We start from the raw sequence: 21,835 nt of genomic DNA on the forward strand, positions 1-21,835 counted from the left end.
ATTTCCAGACCAAATCAGTTTGCTGATTTTGTCTTACGAACCCAGCATGGCCTGGGATCTCCATACCTGCAAGACTGTAGCCCTATATTCGCATGTCATGTGTGGAAGGTGTAAAGGCAAAAGCGAGGTCGTGCCAATTAGACACACTCCCCCTGTGTTCCTACACCTGCAATGGACATACCCCTCAGCTTAAGGTTACCAGATTTTTTTCAATGAATCCGGGGACACTTTTCAACTTCCTACTAGATAGATGGATTTTGTCAGGGAACTGATTTGTAAATCCGGGGACTGTCTGGTAAAGCGTGTTCTCCTTCATGGAGAGCACGTGTTGCGGTGGGGGCCGCCAGGACACTCCAAAGTTGGGAGGCGGGCTAATTGATCGTTGGCCACTGATGCGATTGGGGCTTCCCTTGTTGTTGGGAAGAAGTTAATGTTGCCATTTATTGATTGACAGCCAGAAATAGTAAAACTCCTTGCACGAGGCTAGGGCTTCCTCTTTTCGCCCGTGCATTGGATTGCCCGTCCCTCCCTCCCTAGAATAGGGTTGTTTGCTTTGACCTTGCTATGCCTGTCATGGGGTCGTCTGCTTTGGAGCGGGGGCCTGGTAGGAATTTTGTCCATCTGGCTGATTGGCTGGGGCCATTTGGTTTTTACCTACTGCGTAGCAAATCGTCACAACTTGTAAGGTTCGCGGTTAGGCATTGGTTTATGGTTTGGTTGGCTGAGGGGCATGGATTGGCTGTGCCTGCCCCTCTAATGCTGCTGCTGCAAGGGATTCTGTTAAAGGAATTGGGAGCTAACTATTGCTTGTCCACTCTGTCAAGGGGGCTTGGGCCATAGCAATGAGCTCCTGGTTGCATTTGGGGTGAGGGCAGGTTCCCTGCTCCGCGTAACCCCCAAGTGTATCCCCCCATTCTGACTTTCGCATCGTGCGGAATGTCAGTCTGTCCCCCATGGGGGGGGCAGATAGTCGCAACCAATGCCTACGCAACCACTCACAAATTTGTATTTTAATAAAGTTGTGGCCAAAATTATGCCAAAAATCTTAAACAAAAATTTCTGTGTGATGTGTGAGTTATTGGGGTGGACCTGGGGACCTCGACACGCAACCTTTCCTCAGATGCCTGTTTGGTAATACATGCAGGAGGGAGGAACTCCTCCCTGTGAACACGACCCGATTGGCCAGAGTTCTTGCCTGTCTGGAGTTAGTCCTGCGTGCGCACCTCTGTATCTGAGAAGGCTGTGGATGCTGAATGCCTGGCTGCAGAGGGTGTGGCTAGCATGCATATCAGTGCGCAGGGGTCACGGAGAGTGGGTGCGAACCCTTGACCCCCTCACATGCTTGGCAGCCACAAGTAGGGCCTCAAGGGTCTCAAGTAGGGCTGGGGCCTATTCAGTACTGGCCCCGACTTGATGGAACGCTCTGTCACAAGAGACCAGGGCCCTGTTGGACTTGACATCTTTCCGCAGGGCCTGCAAGACAGAGCTGTTCCGCCTGGCCTTTGGTTTGGACTCAGACTGACCCTTATGTTTCCTTCCCCTCATGGTTTTGATCTATAGCCTACTTTTAAAATGAGGCTGCATTTTAAATTGCATTTTAACCTGTATTTTAACTTGGTTGGTTTTTCCCTATTACAGTCGTACCTCGGGTTATATACGCTTCAGGTTACATACGCTTCAGGTTACAGACTCCACTAACCCAGAAATACTGCTTCAGGTTAAGAACTTTGCTTCAGGATAAGAACAGAAATCGTGCTCTGGCGGCGCGGCGGCAGCAGGAGGCCCCATTAGCTAAAGTGGTCTTCAGGTTAAGAACAGTTTCAGGTTAAGAACGGACCTCCGGAACGAATTAAGTACTTAACCTGAGGTACCACTGTATGTTTTTGCTGTAATTTTACTGGTGTTAGCCGCCCTGAGCCCGGCTCTGGCTGGGGAGGGCAGGGTAAAATTTTATTATTATTATTATTATTATTATTATTATTATTATTATTATTCTTTATTATTATTATTATTGTTATTATTATTATTATTATACCAAATGAATAGCTGGGGTTCCCTGTCTCTTCCTCTATTAACCCTCTGGCAGCCCTTGACTCCAGACTTGCTTTAATCACATCTCTCCAAGTTAATATAAAGTCCGCCACAAGAAGCAGGACTCACCCTGAATCTGAGGACCGAGCTCTCTTGGGAACTGTTCACCTTTCTTTTCGATCCCACCTTTTCTCCAAAAAGCTTGAGGTGGCGCACACAGTTTCCCCTCCTCATCTGCTCATCGCCACAACAGCCCTGTGAGGTAGGTCAGACTGAACGGCACAAGGTCACTCAGCGAACTTCATGGCCAAGTGGGGATATGAACCCTGTTCTCCCAGCTCCTGGTCTGACACACTGACCCCCCTAGACTGCATCAATACTTTCTAGCCTTTCTGAAGTGCTGCACAACCTTCCTTCTGGTCTGGCTGATGGGATTTCACAAAGAGAGATGTCCCTGGTCACCTCCAGTCTGTCTGTCGGCATTTTGCAAGAGCACATACCGGGAGTTTAGGTTTGCACAATTCAAGTAGATTAAAGAACGCTGTGGCCCTAGTGCAACAAATCTGCTCAGGTCTTTTGTGGTTAGGTCAGAGTGTGACTAGGAAATGGATGAGGAATGCAAGACTTATCATTTCCCACCAGGCTTCTGATAGACTAAGATGGTGCGATGATAGTGTTTGTTATTAATGTGCTGCCAGGGCTTCCTGTGGCTGTTTTGAGGGGTGGTTTCTCTTCGTTTCATTTTTGGCTATCATCTACAGTGGTACCTCGGGTTAAGTACTTAATTCGTTCCGGAAGTCCGTTCTTAACCTGAAACTGTTCTTAACCTGAAGCACCACTTTAGCTAATGGGGCCTCCCGCTGCTGCCGCCACACAATTTCTGTTCTCATCCTGAAGCAAAGTTCTTAACCTGAGGTACTATTTCTGGGTTAGCGGAGTCTGTAACCTGAAGCATCAGTAACCTGAAGCGTATGTAAACCGAGGTACCTCGGTTTTTGAACAGCTTAGTTCCTGAACAACTTGGAACTCAAACACTGCAAACCTGGAGGTCAGTGTACTGGTTTGCAAACTTTGCTTTGGAAGCCGAACGTGCTCCTGAGCTTCCGATTTTACTGTTGCGCTGCTAATTTGCCCCCCCCCCCATTGTAATCAAAGCCTTCTTCCTTCTGTTTTCACTGTTGCGCTTTCCCCCTGCCCCAATGCAATCAAAGCCTTCCATTTCTGATTGCAGCGTTCTGAGGTGATATTTGGGGCTTATATTTGGTGCTTTTGTTTTTGCTATACTTTTGCGTTTTTGTTTGTGTGGCTTTTCCATTTTTGTGACTGTGGCTTGTTCTTCGTTTTATGATTGATTGATTGTGTGACTGTGGAAATGGATAAACAATGACTATCATCAGTGCAGGTAAGAAAAAATAATAATTTTGATTTTTATCATCTACAATACTGTCTTATTTATTTTATAGTACAGTACATTAATTATTGCTTTCATTTTATCGATCAATGGTCTCATTAGACAGTAAAAATCATGTTAAATTGCTGTTTGGAAGGGATTAATCCATTTTGCATTACTTTCTATGAGCAAGCGTGCCTTGGTTTTAGAACGCTTTGGTTTAGGAGCGGACTTCCAGAACGGATTAACTTTGAGAACCAAGGTACCACTGTATTTGTGTTTTTAATGGTATTGTAAAGCAGAGACATCACCTTGCCAACAAAGGTCCGTATAGTTAAAGCTATGGTTTTCCCAGTAGTGATGTATGGAAGTGAGAGCTGGACCATAAAAAAGGCTGATTGCCGCAGAATGGATGCTTTTGAATTCTGGTGCTGGAGGAGACTCTTGAGAGTCCCATGGACTGCGAGAAGATCAAACCTATCCATTCTGAAGGAAATCAGAATGTGCTCACTGGAAGGACAGATCCTGAAGCTGAGGCTCCAATATTTTGGCCACCTCATGAGAAGAGAAGACTCCCTGGAAAAGACCCTGATGCTGGGAAAGATTGAGAGCACAAGGAGAAGGGGACGACAGAGGACGAGATGGTTGGACAGTGTTCTCGAGGCTACCAGCATGAGTCTGACCAAACTGCGGGAGGCAGTGGAAGACAGGAGTGCCTGGCATGCTCTGGTCCATGGGGTCACAAAGAGTCGGACACGACTAAATGACTAAACAACAACAACAGCCACTTGGAGACTTTTGGATAACATGTGTTTAACAAATATAATAAATTATTATTATTAATTATCAATAATAATTTGTTGTTGTTGTTGTTAGAAAAGTGTGAGGTGAACAAAGGATCAACAGGAAGATGTATTAACACCACTCAAGCAAATTGAGAGGAAATCAGGATGGCTGCTCGTTCTCATGCAACTTCCCCACAAACAAATCAGAAGACATAGTCTAACCTCAGAGTGAATTCTCAGTAAACAGGTGATCTGAAGAAGCCCTGAGATTGGCTTGTATATATTGTAGTTGCTCCGTTTGTGTGCTTTTCTTGCTTTTTTATTTTATTCTTGTAGTTTTAACCTCCCCCCTCTCTCTGCTGTTCTAAGAGGCTTTGGGCATGTGTTGGAAAAGCAACATAAAACTGTTTTAAGAAAATAAGAGCTGATGATGGTGATCCTTGTGACTTACCCTTCAGCCAAAGTTAAGGAGGCTTCAGATCTGACACTGACACAGGGGGCGCAGGTAGCAAAAAGTGTCTCTTACTTCCCTTCCTGTCTGCATCTTGTCCAAAATTGAGCTTTGCAAGTTTCCTCTCATGGTACTTTAGGCCTGGATAGTACCCACCCTGTCCTTAAATTTCAAGAGAAGCGGATGCTTTGTGCCATATGCGAAATGTTCCACCTTGTGGCCATTGGCTGAAACGTCCCCATATTAATTAGTAAAAGGAAAGGGAGTTGGGGGGGGTGGAAAAGAAGGAAAGTTAAACTTGAGGGATTAACAAAAGCTAACATGGTAGGTTTTCCTGGCTCATTTCTTAATGGAATGGCTTTATTGTCTTATGTTCAGAAAGGGTGTTTATGTTTTAATGGCTGTGCAATTAAAAATAAATAAATTGTAAAGTGCTTAGAAGCCTTGTCCGGCACTAGGCGATATCTAAACAAGTACCGTATTTTTCGCTCTATAACACGCACCAGACCATAACACGCACGTAGTTTTTAGAGGAGGAAAACAAGATAAAAAATATTCTAAACGAAACAGTGGATGTATGATTTTTGTGGTTCATGCTGTGGCCACAGACATGTGATCTGACAGTGAGTTTGGAGTAGCCCAATGCAAAAATCCTGAGGATCCATGTGGATCCATGCTTTGTAACCACGTTTTTGCACCACTGCAACCCCAGGCAACAGTGGGTGCATGATTTTTTTGGTGCAAGATGTAGCCATGGACATGCTATGTGATCTGATGGTGAATTTGGGGTGACCCAGTGCAAAAATCCTGAGGATCCATGTGGATCTGTGCTTTGTAACCACGTTTTAAGTGGGGAGGGAAGGAAAAGCACTCAAGGGACAAGGAGCATGCATGGGGATCACGTTCGCAACCCGAGGGTCCACTGTACTGCTTAATTGTAATTTTACCCGAAAGTTCCATCCACTTCTGTGAAGAAGAAATAAAACATTACAGCCATTTTTAGATTTCCCCTCATAGCCAATGGGGAAAGGGGGTGGAGCTTTGGAATTCATAGATCAGATTGAGACCCAACTAACTCCTCAAAGCAGAATAACTACATAGAGCAGTGATGGCCAAACTTGGCCCTCCAGCTGTTTTGGGACTACAGTTCCCATCATCTCTGGCCACTGGCCCTGTTAAAACAAAACAAATTCCTTCCAGTAGCACCTTAAAGACCAACTAAGTCAGTTCTTGGTATGAGCTTTCGTGTGCATGCACACTTCTTCAGATACACTGAAACAGAAGTTTCCAGACCCTTCTATATAGTGAGAAGGTGGGGAGGGGTATTACTCAGAAGGGTGGTGGGAATGGGTGATTGGCAGATAGCTGTGATGAGCCTGTTGACGACTCTTAACGACTGCAATAGGTCTTACAGGAAAAAGCAAGGGGTGAAAAGGTGAAAAATGGCTTTGTCATGTATAATGAGATAAGAATCCAAGGTCTTTGTTCAGACCAGGTTTTTCCATGGTTTTGAGTAACTGGCCCTGTTAGTTAGGGATGATGGGAATTGTAGTCCCAAAACAGCTGGAGGGCCAAGTTTGGCCACCACTGGCATAGAGTGTATCCAAAACAGACTGTGCTGCTTCCAAACCCTATAGATACAGATAGAAGATCACAGCACACTTCTAGGATTAAGTACGGTATTGTATTCTATGGCATACAAATATTCTTCAAGATCACATTCAGAGATTAAGCAGGTGGCCAAAGGAAAAGGACTTTTTCTAAGGATGCTAAATTGCCAGCTATGGAATCCCCTTAGCTCATCCACCTCCTTGCCTCCCCCCCCCCAGCCCACCACATCCCCCCACAACTTCCTCAAGCCCCTCTTCTTACTACTGATGCATTTAACAGAGGGAAGGTAGACGCTTCACTCAGCGGTTTGCTAAACCACTGTTTGAAGGGCCTCCTTTCCTCTGTTAAACAACTCACTTGGGCCCGACTTCCCATGCTGCAGTTGGCATGGCCACCTACTGGCGGCAAAGCAAACTGCAGAGCGTGACGATAACCTTACATTTCTATGTATATAGGAAGATACAGTGTGAATAGTACTGCTACTACCACTACTGATTGAATTGTTACAAGCTTAAAAGTATAAAAGAGTGGTATAAATACTTTAAATAAATAAACATCATGATGCAATTTCTCAGAAGGGAGAAAGTTTACTCTTTTTTAAAAAAAATAAGATGAATAAATGCATAACAACCTGCAATTTCCTATAACAAATATTTGGAGACTTCCATAGGATCCTCACCGGCCCTGCTATATGTTTCTGAGTTGTGCCCCCTCCCCATTCCAAACAGGCCTCACCTTATCTCTGTTCTACCACCCATGTTCTCCTCCTCCCCGATTCTCCACTCTCCCATGCCTTCTTAATTACAGTCATGCCTCAGGTTGCGAACGTGATCTGTGCGGGAGGCACGTTCGCAACCCGCAGCATTCACAGCCTGAAGCGCCACGTCTGCACATGCGCGTGATGCAATTTGGTGCTTCTGCGAATGCGCGTGACGTCATTTTGTGTTTCTGCGCATGCGTGAGCGCTGAAACCTGGAAGTAACTCATTCCGGTATTTCCAGGTTTGGCGCGGTCCACAACCCAAAAATGTGCAACCTGCAGCGTTCGTAACCCGAGGTATGACTGTAGTTTTTTGGGGGGTCAGGGGGCAAGATGGCAACAGCTGCAGAATCGAGCATGGAGTCCTGAGAATCCCTTTGCTAACCTTTTCCAGAGTGGCAATGAGGCTGTGGGGGGAAGGGAAGGGATGTGGTGGTCAAGAGAACAGATGCTACCTGCAAATCTCTCAAATTTCTACTGCAGCCTTTGTTTCCTGTGTCCTTATGGACACAGAGAACAGTGATCTTGGAGGTCAGGCTTGAATAGAATCATTTGAGGAGAGGTGTGACAGGCTTATGTGATGCCTTAGAATATGAGCTGTGCAAAGGGGACGGATATCTGTTTAATGGGATACAGTGGTGCCTCGCAAGACGAAATTAATCCGTTCCGTGAGGCTCTTCGTATAGCGGTTTTTTTCGTCTTGCGAAGCAAGCCCATTGACAGCTTAGCGGATTAGCGCTATTAGCGGTTTAGCGGCTTTTAGCGGATCAGCTGATAAGCAGCTTATCAGCGGATCAGCTGATAAGCGGCTTAGGGCTTAGGAAAAGGGGGGGGAAGGGGGAAAAAACAGCAGGAACTCGCAAAACATTTTCGTCTTGCTAAGCAAGCCCATAGGGAAATTCATTTTGTGAAGCGCCTCCAAAACGGAAAACCCTTTCGTCTAGCAGGTTTTCCGTCTTGCGAGGCGTTCGTCTTGCGGGGCACCACTGTATCTGTTTTTGGTTTTTTAAAAAGAGGCTCTTTGAAAAGCAGTTGGGGACTCAGAGAAGTAGCGAGGAGGTCTGTGCTTTGATCTGCAGAACTGGCCCTTTTGCAAGGTTCATTATGCACTTGTAAGAAATCGATCCTTTCGTGTGGCAGCACCTACGCCCCGGAACTCCCTGCCCATTGAAGGTGCCTTCACTGTACTGTGTTCGGCGCCTGATTAAAATGTTTTCCTGCCAGCAGGCCTACCCAGGCATGTAACTTTAGTTTGCAATTTTTCACTTTTCCTGGTCATTATTATGAATTACTCGCCCTTCACCCTAAGTTCCCAGGTTGGGTCGCAACATTAAAATACAAGGGGTGGGTTGGAGTGAAAAGGAAGGCGTACAAGCACTGCAATAGCAAATCAGGATGAATGCATATTGTTGCATAACCTCAATGCAAAGAAATGGGAATGAATGCTTTACAAAAGCCAGACATAGTGTAACCCAGGCATAGGCAAACTTGGCCCTCCAGATGTTTCGAGACTACAATTCCCATCATCCCTGATCACTGGTCCTGTTAGCTAGGGATGATGGGAGCTGTAGTCGCAAAACATTTGGAGGGCCGAGTTTACCTATGCCTGGTCTAAGCTCAGCATTCGCTTTGTGTAGGCAAACAAGGATGAATGCAAAATAAACAGGATGTGTGGAGGAGTCCCTTCATTTCACTCTTGTATTCTCCTCTCCTCCGGCAATGGGATGGAGGTCTACGTTAGGGTTGGAGGAGAAATCTGATTCAGTTGACATTTATTTATTTATTTATTTATTTATTTATTTACTTACTTATTTATTTGTACGAATTATATATACTGCTTATATTTAAACAAAACTCTAAGCAGTTTACAAAGGAGAAAGTTCTCAATTCACACTTTCTGAAACGTTATGTGAACACAGCTATTCTTTGAATTTTGCACTCCTCTGGATTTTGCAATACAATTCGCCAGCCAAGGGATGTGTATGAAAAATTCAAATGTAAGGGTAACGGGTGCATTAAAATGTATACAGTGAACGCTCAGGTTGCGAACATGATCTGTGCGGGATGCACGTTCACAACCCTCAGCGGCGCGTCTGCACATGCACGGGCTGCGATTTGGCACTTCTGCACATGTGCAAAGAACGACTTAGTGCTTCTGTGCATGCACGACCTCCGAAACCCAGAAGTAACCCGTTCCGGTACTTCCGGGTTTCGGTGGTCCGTAACCCAAAAAAACGCAACCTGAAGCATCTGTAACCAAGGTATGACTGTATATTAATGAAATAACATTAAAACACAACATTTATGGGGATGTGGCTTTGCAAAAGTGTGTGTTAGTATTGTGCAGTGGTTAGAGTGTTGGCCTGGGCAACCAGGGTTCAAATCCCCACTCAGTGACCTCAGGCCAGATCTAGCCAACCTCACAGGGTGGTTGTCAGAATACAATGGGGAGGGGAGGAACTATATGTGCCAACTTGAGCTCGGAGGAAAGGTGGTATACAGTAGTACCTCGGGTTACATATGCTTCAGGTTACATACGCTTTAGGTTACAGACTCCGCTAACCCAGAAATAGTACCTCGGGTTAAGAACTTTGCTTCAGGATGAGAACAGAAATTGTGCTCCGGCAGCAGGAGGAGGCCCCATTAGCTAAAATGGTGCTTCAGGTTAAGAACAGTTTCAGGTTAAGAACAGACCTCCGGAACGAATTAAGTACTTAACCCGAGGTACCACTGTACAGTGCTTTTTTTTTCAACCAAAAAATGTTTAGGGGTACTCTCCTTTTTCCAACTTATATTGAAATACTGCCCCTCAATGAGGCCCAACTTAGATTCACAAAATGTTTAGGGGTATGCGTACCCCTGCGTCCCCCCAGAAAAAAAACCCACACTGGTGGTATATAAATGTAAATAACAGCAACAACATTGCGCAAAATTGCACACAAACGTGTGTCTGCAGTATTAGGAGAAATTTGCTGATGAATTTCCACTGAGGACTTGCTTTAAAAAAATTAAAAAATACAAATGAGCTGTGAATGTGGAGAATTGAACTTGTGACAGGAAAAAAAACGAGACACTGAGAGAAGCAGGAATTGACAGGTTTAACCATCCTTAATCTCCAGTAGGGCCATGGGGCAGTTTCTCATCAGAGGGTTGGGTTGGTGGGGAGACACAGGAAGCTGCTTTAAGGAGAGGGGAGGCCGGTTTTGCCTGAGAAAGGAAAGGGTGTCATCCTGTTAACTCAATATGACAGAGAGAGAGAGGGAGGGAGGGAAAAGAAAGAGAGAAGGACAAGCCGAAGGGATGGACTGGGGGAATCCCTGATGGTGCTTCAGTCCTGATCTAGTCCTCTCCAACTTTCCCCCTTTCTTCTAAGCCAGAACCAGTGGTTTTTGCCAAACCTTCCCTAAAACTAGAGGGTGGAGGAAGAGGAAATCTGCAACCAGTAGCTTTTTGGAAAATCTGGCCTGGACCAGCTTCTTCCAAATTGTGCCTCCTGCACAATAGTGCCTCCTAGTGCCATACTGGTGCCAGTAGTGAAGCCCCCGCCTCCCTTCCCCAGGAACGCCACTCTGCTCTCAAGGGGGGGGGGGAGGAATATATATATTTGTTATTTCTTCCCTTCCACCTAATGTTTTTCTCCCCCCCCCCCCAATAACAGAACCTAGAAGTGAATGATGGGCTGTTTTAAAAAGGATGTGGCTTGTGGCCAGCCAGTCTCCCATTCATTGGAGTGCACAGAGGTTTATTGTGCTGTTTCAAATCCACACCCACCTGCACGCCCCCTCTTGGCAGTTTCCTGTCTGTAAGTCAGGGGAGTTAAGAGTCACGGCTGAGGAGCTGAACTCAATGAGATTCTGAGCCTCCTTCCCTCCCAGGATTCATCAGTCTTAGCTACACAAGAATATACGTCCATTATATTTGTGAATGTGCTATTGTTGTGTTATACCTATTGGTTGAATTTAACTTTTTACCTTTTTCTGTTAAAACACACAGACTATTACAGTCATACCTCGATTTGAATGTGCTTCGGGTTGAGCGCATTCGAGTTGCGCTCCATGGCAACCCGGAAGTAACGGAGCGCGTTAATTCCGGGTTTCACCGCTCGCGCATGCACGGTAGCAGCAAAACGCAACCCGCGCATGCGCAGACGTGCCATCGCATCTTGTGTTCCGTTCAGGATGTGAACGGGGCTCCGGAACGGATCCCGTTCGCATCTCGAGGTACCACTGTATTTGGATTTGGATTCATGGATTGTTTTATTGATTGCTGTGCCATCCCTTGATGACACGTCTAAATGCGTAGGAAATAAATCCATTAAAAATATAAAACTTACCCGCTTGAGAACCCAGGAGTCCTGGAAGGTGAGAGGGCAGGTCAGCAGTTAGGACTGAACATCGACCGATGGGCTGACTAGTATAAGGGTTCAAGTCTGTGTGGAAGTCATATTCCTTTTATCCAGGCAAGCTGTGATGTAACTCTGCGAAAAAGAAAGGAAAATGCACTTTGCACATGTTCAGAGGCACCCTCAGCACATCACTACACAAGCCCAGGGCTGGGGCATGTTTCAGCAGAAATTATGTGCCAAAGATGAAGATGTACAACAACAGAAATAAATATGAGGAGGAAACAGCTTGTTCTTAACTGGGAAAGGCAATTATTTACAATTTGGTCTTGCACACAGAACAAGAGGGATAACCTTTCTTGCACTTAGTTTTGTTGTCCGTTTAAAACGTCAGTTTTTGAGTTCTTACCATGAAGAAAAGTTTTATGTCACTAAAAACTGTGCTTGCTTTTTATGCAACAGAAGGTGCTTCGATCTACATATTTTGGACATTTTGAAAGGGGTGTCGCTCGGTGGTCCTAGCTTCAGCCCCTGGCAACTCCAGGGAGGACAGGGGAAAACTTTCTGCCTGATCTCCTGGAGAGCTGCTGCCAGTTTGTGCTAACAATACTGAACTAGATACACCAGTGGCTTGACTCACTGCAAAACCGCTTCCTATGCTCCTGTTCGTCTGTGTGGTAGTGGTATGTGAAGTATAAAAGTTTTTTTATACAACTGCTGTATCCCATAGCAAGACAGCTGCCACTCAGAGGTTTGTTACACATTACTTTATCCATAGGGGAACTGTTTTCTCCCCACCTTCTAACTACCAAGTGGGTTTTCTTACATACCACACGGCACTAAGTCGGTATCTATACTACTACAGTGGTACCTCGGTTTAAGAACAGTCCTGTTTATGAATTATTCAGTTTACGAACTCCACAAAACCGGAAGCAATGTCCTGGTTTGAGAACTTTACCTCGGTCTAAGAACAGAATCCGAATGGTGAAAGGGCACTGGCAGCAGGAGGCCTCATTAGGGAAAGTGCGCCTCGGTTTAAGAACAGTTTCGGTTTAATAACGGACTTCTGGAATGGATTAAGTTCATAAACTGAGGTACCACTGTAATGTTATAACAGTCACTTTATTGTTGTTTAGTCGTTTAGTCGTGTCCGACTCTTTGTGACCCCATGGATCAGAGCACGCCGGGCACTCCTGTCTTCCACTGCCTCCCGCAGTTTGGTCAAACTCATGTTGGTAGCTTTGAGAACACTGTCCAGCCATCTTGTCCTCTGTCGTCCCCTTCTCCTTGTGCCCTCCATCTTTCCCAACATCAGGGTCTTTTCCAGGGAGTCTTCTCTTCTCATGAGGTGGCCAAAGTATTGAAGAAGAAGAAGAAGAGTTTGGATTTGATATCCCGCCTTTCACTCCCCTTCAGGAGTCTCAAAGCGGCTAACAATCTCCTTTTCCTTCCTCCCCCACAACAAACACTCTGTGAGGTGAGTGGGACTGAGAGACTTCAGAGAAGTGTGACTGGCCCAAGGTCACCCAGCAGCTGCATGTGGAGGAGCAGAGACGCGAACCTGGTTCCCCACATTACGTGACTACCGCTCTTAACCACTACACCACACTGGCTCTCAGCTTGGAGCCTCAGCTTCAGGATCTGTCCTTCCCTTGAGCACTCAGGGCTGATTTCCCTCAGAATGGAGAGGTTTGATCTCCTTGCAGTCCATGGGACTCTCAAGAGTCTCCTCCAGCACCAGAATTCAAAAGCATCAATTCTTCGGCGATCAGCCTTCTTTATGGTCCAGCTCTCACTTCCATACATCACTACTGGGAAAACCATAGCTTTAACTATACGGACCTTTGTTGGCAAGGTGATGTCTCTGCTTTTTAAGATGCTGTCTAGGTTTGTCATTGCTTAATTATGGGAATTGTAGTTTGCTGCAGAGGCTGAGAATTCTCTGTTGGGGATCCGCAGCGAGCCGCACGAGAACAATGATTCCCAGGGCTCGCCAGACTGAGGAGACGGCATTTATGCCTGTTTAAGAAAGCAGCAGTGATATGCCCTGAGACTACCAAAATGAGAGGCCGGCCTCCCTAAAGATGCAGAGTTATTTCTGCAAATTGATTCTCACCCTTCCTCCAGGGAGCCTCCTAGCCTCACAACAATCCTGTGAGACAGGCCAGGCTGGGAAATGGCAGCTAGCTCAGGACCTACATGTGAGCAGAAGCAAGGGCTTAAGTTAATACATGTATGTATTTACCATGTTTACATCTTGCCCTTCCTCTTTAAAGGCGGCTCCCAGCACATTCACATTAAAGTACCTTTGCCTCCTTAACCTTTGCCTCCTTGCATTGTGACGAGTTTGTAGAACGGACACAGCTACACCCCCTCTGTTTTATAGCTATAGATGTTATGCGTTGAAAAAAATCACAGCAAACGCCTATATTTACAAAACAGGAAGGAGCGACATGGCTGGACGTGGGAGGAATCCAGGTCTCTCTGATCTGGGTGCAAAACCCGACTCCACCCTTGGTACGTCTATTCAGAAATAAGCCCCACTTTCATTTCCCCCAGGCCAGGAAAGCCTGCAAGGAAGCAGCTTGTATAGGGAACCGATACAGGAGCTGGCTTTGCCACCTCTTCCTGGCTCTCATTAAAGATTTGCTCCAGGAAATATCTGGCACGAGCGCAATTTCCATATACTTCTCCTCCCAACTCCTGAGGAGCCTCCCAGGCAGCAAGTGGGGAGCTTTGGCAGGGACTGGAGTTGACTGACGGCTTGCCGTCTCCTTTGTTCCTGTGGGTCTGGAGGAGATGGGGTGGGTGTGTGAGAGACAGAAAGCTAGCCAGGAAACCGCCAGCCCTAGGGGCAGGTATGTCTGGATCTGATAGCTCCTCAACATCATTAGTTCTGTGTGGAGATCTGCTGGAGGGCCCAGCTCGCCTTCCTCATCAGGATCTGAGGTCTGGACAAGGCTGAACCCTGACATGCATTGCATCCAATGGGACTTACTCCCAGGCAAATGTACTTAGGATTGCAGCTGTAGCCCAGTGCGCTTTGCTGGTTCTCAGCGTGTAGTATTATTATTATTTATTAAATTTGTTAGTCACTTTATTTTGCCCAAAGAAACCCAAAGCAACTTACAGTGGTGCCTCAGTTCTCAAACTTAATCCATTCCGGAAGTCCATTCCAAAACCAAAGCGTTCCAAAACCAAGGTGCACTTTCCCATAGAAAGGAATACAAAACGGATTAATCCGTTCCAGACTTTTAAAAACAACCCCTAAAACAGCGATTTAACATGAATTTTACTATCTAACGAGACCGTTAATGCATAAAATGAAAGCAATAATCAATGTAAAAAGGTAAAAGTTAAAGGACCCGACTGTTCAGTCCAGTTGCGAACGACTCTGGGGTTGCGGCACTCATCTCACTTTACTGGCCGAGGGAGCCGACGTTTGTCCGCAGACAGTTTTTCCGGGTTATGTGGCCAGCATGACTAAGCTGCTTCTGGCGAAACCAGAGCAGTGCACGGAAACGCCTTTTACCTTCCCGCTGGAGTGGTACCTATTTATCTACTTGCACTTTGATGTGCTTTCGAACTGTTAGGTTGGCAGGAGCAGGGACCGAGCAACGGGAGCTCACCCCGTCACAGGGATTCGAACCGCTGACCTTCCGACCGGCAAGCCCTAGGCTCAGTGGTTTACACCACAGCGCCACTCACTGTGCTATGAAATAAATAAGACAGTATTGTAGATGATAAAAATTAAAATTATTATTATTTTCTTACCTGCACTGATGATAGTCATTGTTTGGATGAGGAGGCTTCTATCCATTTCCGCAGTCACACAGTCAATCAACCAGTTCGAAAACCAAGGCGCAGCTTCTGATTGGTTCAGGTGCCCTGGAAAACAATAGCCGACAGCCGCATTGGACGTTTGGCTTCCGAAAAATGTTCGAAAACCGGAACACGTACTTTCGGGTTTTCGGCATTTGAGAATCAAGGAGTTTGAGAACCAAGGTACCACTGTACAACCAACCCCGCCATGGATACCTCAAACCAAGGGTGGGGGGATAGAAATACATTAAAAACATTCCACCCACTTTGAAAGGCCAGAGATAAAGGCCAAAGGTCTGGTTACAGAGGAAGGTTTTCGCCTGGCACCTAAAGATATATACAGTGGTACCTCAGGTTACATATGCTTCAGGTTACATACGCTTCAGGTTACAGACTCCGCTAACCCAGGTCTCCTAACAGGTAACCTAGGCCTCCTAACAGGTAAACGGCGTTTCTGTGCGCTGCTCTGGTTCTCCAGAAGCGGCTTAGTCATGCTGGCCACATGACCCGGAAGCTGTATGCTGGCTCCCTCGGCCAATAATGTGAGATGAGCGCCTCAACCCCAGAGTTGGCCACGACTGGACCTAATGGTCAGGGGTCCCTTTACCTTTACCTAACAACTCTCAGCGCTCACAACAAACTGCAGTTCCTGAGATTCTTTGAGGGAAGCCATATCTGTCTGAAGCGGCATGAAACTGCTTTAAATGCGCAGTCCAGATGGTGCCACTGGTCACCCAGACAGGGTTAGCTTTCTTTCTGAGGGGGTCCTGCTGAATCCTGTCAGAATGAGCAATAGCAGAGGCAGTGTTTCCCAAACTTGGCTCTCTAGCTGTTTTCGGACTACAAATCATCCCGGTCTTGCTAGCTAGGGATGATGGGAGTTGTAGTCCAAAACCAGTGGAGACTCAAGTTTGGAAAACACTGGGCTAGACGTTCCGTCGAAAGGATGGGAAGAAGCTGCGGCGCTCCAGATGCGGTTGGACTCCAACTCCCATCAGCCCCAGCCAGTGCGGCCAGCGGTCAGGGATTGATGGCAGTTGTAGTCCAGTCACATCTGGGGAGCCAAAGGTTCTTCGTGCCCCAGTTCTGCACTCAAGGCACACATCCTTGCTTGTTCGCAGGCCCTTCCCTTCCGACATAGACACATAAACATCATGGTGACAGGCATTTTAGTAACAATACGGGGTCGCAATCATAACTGTGGTAGTAATTATTTTTGCAATAACAAGGGATTAGTAAGAACAAGGGGATGAAACAGAACAGAAGATTGGAGAGAACTGGAGCAAGAGGATTTTTGTGTTCTTTTTGTGTTCTTTTATCCAAAGGGAAAATAGCTCAAAAGGCCTAGCCAACTCACTTGTGGGAGCGGGAATACTAGCTGGATATTGTGAGACGTTTACAAGCAGGGCAAGATTGCTGTTTAACCCCCAACAAGAGGTGTTCTGTTTCTAAATGTACAGCTTCCACTTAGGTGTCCTCGATAAATTTGTCTTGTCTTGTCTTTATTTTTTTAAGGCAGCATGTTGTGGCAACGAATCCCACAAGCTTGTTAGATGCTGCATGGAGAAGTAACCCTTTCTCTGCCGGGTCCCGAATCCACTAAGAAGTCAAATTCAAAGCCTCCAAATTTCCATGCTTGGGAAGAAAAGTTCTTAACCATTCTCTCCACACCAGTTCTATAAACCTCTAGCACCCATCTTTTAGTTATGTAAACGAAGCCTATTGATGAGAAGGCTATAAATTACCCCCCCCCCCCACTTTTTAAGGTGTACATTTAGGCGAGCTTTTTTTTAAAAAACAAACAAAACAAACGCTCCTGAAAACATAACTCATGAATGCAACAAATGTGGGCCTTTGCAAGGTGTGAAATGTGCAAATATGCTTTGCCAGAGAGAGCTATACAATGATACCTCAGTTTAATAACTTAATTCGTTGTGGAGGTCCATTCTTAACCTGAGGTACCTTTCTTAACCTGAGGTACCACTTTAGCTAATGGGGCCTCCTGCTGCCGTCGTGGTGTGATTTCTGTTCTCATCCTGAGGTAAAGTTCTTAAACTGAGGTAGTTCTTAACCTGAGGTACTATTTCTGGGTTAGCGGAGTCTGTAACCTGAAGCGTCTGTAACCTGAAGCATCTGTAACCCGAGGTGCTTGTGGAGCAGACACTCCCCCCCCCCAATCTAGGGCCCTTCCCGTTTGAGCCATACAATGCGTGAAACGGCCCAGTCGCTTTGATTTCTGCCAAAACTATCTCCCTGCCCCCAGTAGTGATGTATGGTAGTGAGAGCTGGACCATAAAGAAGGCTGATCGCTGAAGAATCGATGCTTTTGAATTATGGTGCTGGAGGAGTCTCTTGAGAGTCCCATGGACTGTAAGAAGATCAAACCTCTCAATTCTGAAGGAAATCAGCCCTGAGTGCTCACTGGAAGCACAGATCCTGAAGCTGAGGCTCCAAGACTTTGGCCACCTCATGAGAAGAGAAGACTCCCCGGAAAAGACCCTGATGCTGGGAAAGATGGAGGGCACAAGGAGAAGGGGACGACAGAGGACGAGATGGTTGGACAGTGTTCTCGAAGCTACCAGCATGCATGAGTTTGACCAAACTGCGGGAGGCAGTGGAAGACAGGAGTGCCTGGCATGCTCTGGTCCATGGGGTCACGAAGAGTCGGACACGACTAAACGACTAAACAACAACAACATCTCCCTGCACCCCAAGAAAAGTGCTTTACATTGGCCAGAATAAGCTTGGGAGACGGAGCCCCCATGCCTCCGGGAGACTCTACCCTCAGCTCAACAGGACTGGCAGGCTTTTGTAGCATAGCCAGAGCCTGAGAAACCTGTTGGACCAGCCGCAACAGGGCAAACAGTGGCACTTATGTCACTGTGGCCCATGGAAAGCGGCGGGCCACTTTAATGCTTTAAAACAGGGGCAGTATGTCGGGGGGGGCAGTGGCCTGTGGCCCTCAGGATACTGCTGGCACTGCCATGCCCACCTGCCCCAGCCAGAGGGGTCAGCGGGAAAGGACCATGGGAGCTGCAGTGCGCTGCGGACATCTGGAGAACCACAGGTTCCTCCACATCCCTGCATTTTTTTGGGGGGGAGGAGGGAACAAGTTATCATTTGAGTGTCCTCCGAGGCTATAAGGGGTTGGGGGGCTAGCCAGGTTTTTTGCCCTGGGTGAAGCCCCCAGAGGGGCCTCCCAACCGGGTGGGTGGTGCGTGCCAAACTTATTATTATTATTATTATATCTATACTTTTCAGGTTTATACATTTCACTGATTTTACAATCATTTTGATATTTCAAAGCTTGACCTCCTCCCCCCTTTCTGCAGTTCCTTAAATTAATTTTTAATATCTCCTGCATATTCAAATTAACTTATTTGCTCATTCATTCACCTTCTTCAAATATATACTCTTATGAAACTGCAGCTTATTACAAGAATCCTGCCAGTGTTCTTATCTGTTTGCAACTTATCTGTCAATATTCAATAAACCATTTCCATCCTGTTATAAAAAGTTTGTCATCTTGATTTCTTATTCTTCCGCTAAGTTTTGCCATTTCTGCATATTCCATAAGTTTTTGTATCCGTTTTCTTTCCATTTTGGGGCAAGTCACATTCTTGCTGCTGTAGTCGCATACATGAATAAGTTTCTATACAGTTTCTGAGCACAATTCAAAGTGTTGGTGTTGACATTTAAAGCCCTAAATGGCCTCGGCCCAGTATACCTGAAGGAGCGTCTTCACCCCCATTGTTCTGCCCTGACACTGAGGTCCAGCTTTGAGGGCCTTCTGGCGGTTCCCTCAATGCAAGATGTGAGGTTACAGGGAACCAGGCAGAGGGCTTTCTCTGCAGTGGCGCCCACCCTGTGGAACGCTCTCCCATTAGATGTCAAAGAAATAAACAACTACCTGACATTTAGAAGACATCAGGGAAGTTTTTAATCTGTGACATTTTATTTTTTATCTTTGTTGGAAGCCGCCCAGAGTGGCTGGGGAAACCCAGCCAGATGGGCGGGGTACAAATAATAAATTATTATTATTATTAAAGTCAGGCATGGCCTAACTTGGCCCTCCAGATGTTTTGGGACTACAATTCCCATTATCCCTGACCACTGGTCCTGTTAGCTAGGGATGATGGGAGCTGTAGTCCCAAAACATCTGGAGGGCCAAGTTTGGCCATGCCTGGTTTAAGTAGCCCCTATAATTCCCAAAGGGACGTGGGTAGCTCTGTGGGTTAAACCACAGAGCCTAGGACTTGCTGATCAGAAGGTCAGTGGTTCGAATCCCCATGACGGAGTGAGCTCCTGTTGCTCGGTCCCTGCTCCTGCCAATCTAGCAGTTCGAAAGCATACCAGTGCAAGTAGATAAATAGGTACCGCTCCAGCGGGAAGGTAAACGGCGTTTCCGTGTGCTGCTTTGGTTCACCAGAAGCGCCTTAGTCATGCTGGCCACATAACCTAGAAGCTGTACTCCGGCTTCCTCGGCCAATAAAGCGAGCTGAGCGCCGCAACCCCAGAGTCCTCCGTGACTGGACCTAGTGGTCAGGGGTCCCTTTACCTTTATAATTCCCAAAAGAAAGGTTGCTGGGTTTTGTGTTTGTTTTTTAAAAACGTTATTTCAAACATCCTTTTCATTTCATTATACACCATTTCCGAGTAAGCTTTCACTTTACTACCAGACCACCACAACTGTGCCTGCCAAACTTTGACCCAGGTGAAATGAAGCCTAGTTTCCCCTCTGCTTTTAGGGCTTAAGGAAGAGGCTGAGAAAGTGGAAAGGGGGCAACGGGAGCGAAATCGGAGGAGAGGGCGAAGCGAAGGAGGTGGGCGCAAGAGAGGATCCCACCCCGCGGCTGCTCCACGGCCCCCCAGCCAGTGGCGTAGCGTGGGTTGTCAGCACCCGGGGCAAGGCAAGTAATTTGCGCCCCCTAACCCTGGATTTGCGCCCCCTAACCCTAACCCCCAGATGTTGCGGCCGGCCCCCCCTGCACCCCCCACGCTACGCCACTGGCCCCAGCCGGAGCTGGTCCTCTCCCCCCGCTCTCTCTCCCTCCTTCTCTCCCTCCGCCCGCGCTCTGCTCCCATCCGCCCATCCTCGGTGACTCACGGCTCGCCCGGGCTCAGTTCCTGGGCGTGGCCCGGAGCGGCGGAGGGAAGTTGCTTGAAGTTGCGAGAGGCTTTTCTTTTCTTTCTCTTTTTGAGCCGATCGGCGCGGCCCGTCGCCCTCTCCCTTCAATCCACCGAAACTTCTCCTTTGCTCCCCCAAAGCAGCTTCCCTCCCTCCCTCCCGCCCCCCAACCCCGGCGCGCCGACATGGCCGAGGAGCAGCCCCAAGTCGAGCTCTTCGTCAAGGTAAGAGCAACGCCGCGCCCTGCGCGCCCTTGCCTGCGCCTCCTTTCCTTGCAGGGAATCGGAGAGCGTGGAAGCTGGAAAATCATATAGATATATGAGCTCCCTCTCCGGGGGAAAGACGCATCCGATCCTCCTTGGCCGCTACCCTCTCCTCGCTTCCTCCCTGGCTTGGATAAGAAGCCCCCGCCGCGCCCTTCTTGGGCAGACTTCTGTTTTCCTTGCTTGCTTTTCTTAAAAATACTTCCCCTGGCGGTTATCTGTCTGGTTGTCTCGGCGCCTCGTAGCGTGAGAATGGCCGAGAGTTAAAGAACCAAACACAAAACTTTCGTTTAAGGCGCTTGGATTGAGGTTGGGGGCGGGCGGAGGGGGGGGGGGAGAAGCCGCCTTTCTGTTGCAGCCAGAGAGAAACAAAGAAACATGTGGCAACTCTGAAAATAAAGAAGGGGAAAGGGCTGCCCAAAACTGTGGTTGGCATGTTTTTAATGTTAAAACTCTGGACCTGGTTGTTTTAAGCGCAGGATGATGGGCATTGCCACATTTGGGTGGGCGAGGGAGGTGTCCGTTTTGCTGAGTTTCTGCCCCCAAGTCCTAGATGGTGCTGCTGGTCAGAAATTGCTTTCCTGCAGTTTTTTTTTTTAAATTTAAAAAACCTCTTTATTTGCTGTCAATCTTATTTTGGAAATAATATTTTGGAAACTTTCCTGCAGTTGTGTGTGTGTGGTTTAAAAAATTTTTTTTTTGCTATCAATCTTATTTTGGAAGCGGCAGTGGCAAGTTAGAAAAGAGGTGGGAGAGGGTTTTATTTATATTAAATTTGCATCCCGGCGCCCCCTCCGACTTTTCCACCAAGAACCACAAAGTGATGTGAAAATGGTTCCAGCCCCACAACTTTCCCTCCTCTTGCCACAGCCTTGTGCAGTAGGTTTGGCTTAGAGGCAGTAGTAATTGCCATGAGGTCACTTCAATGCACTCGTGTGGCTGAGTCAAACTCTAGTCTTCCAGGTCCTGGTCTGACACTCTTAGCCACGCTGGATGACGAGGGCATTTGGCATTTCTGGCACAGATCCATTGCCCGGGAGCTGCGTGGAAAGCGTGTTCCGAAAGGCGAGGCAAACCCATTCCCTTTTTGATGAAGTTGCGGTGGTCCCATATCTTCTGTGCTTCTGGTCCATAGATGGCCAACTCGCTTGTGCAGGAAGGGGTGTGGTATCTCTAGACAGGAGCAGGAGGACTCGTGGGCCAGGATGTGGTCTGCATGCTTCTTCAGCACTCTGAAAGTAAAGGAAGGCAGG

The 21,835-nt window shown here is 47.1% G+C and overlaps 2 protein-coding genes across 3 annotated transcripts in view; one reads left to right on the forward strand and one right to left on the reverse strand.

The window, feature by feature from the left end:
• Positions 1-21,835, reverse strand: part of LOC309337139 (TNF receptor-associated factor 1-like) — a 261,886-nt gene that overhangs the window by 120,919 nt on the left and 119,132 nt on the right. The window lies entirely within an intron of this gene.
• Positions 20,326-21,835, forward strand: part of CLIC1 (chloride intracellular channel 1) — a 37,393-nt gene continuing 35,883 nt past the window's right edge. The window contains exon 1 of the mRNA XM_081853951.1: positions 20,326-20,543. Within this exon, the coding sequence (XP_081710077.1) occupies positions 20,505-20,543 (39 nt within the window). The 5' untranslated portion in view covers positions 20,326-20,504. The remainder of the gene's footprint in view (positions 20,544-21,835) is intronic.

The sequence above is a fragment of the Podarcis erhardii genome (genome assembly GCF_964252035.2).
Source record: "Podarcis erhardii genome assembly, chromosome: 2".
Taxonomy (NCBI): Eukaryota; Metazoa; Chordata; class Lepidosauria; order Squamata; family Lacertidae; genus Podarcis; species Podarcis erhardii.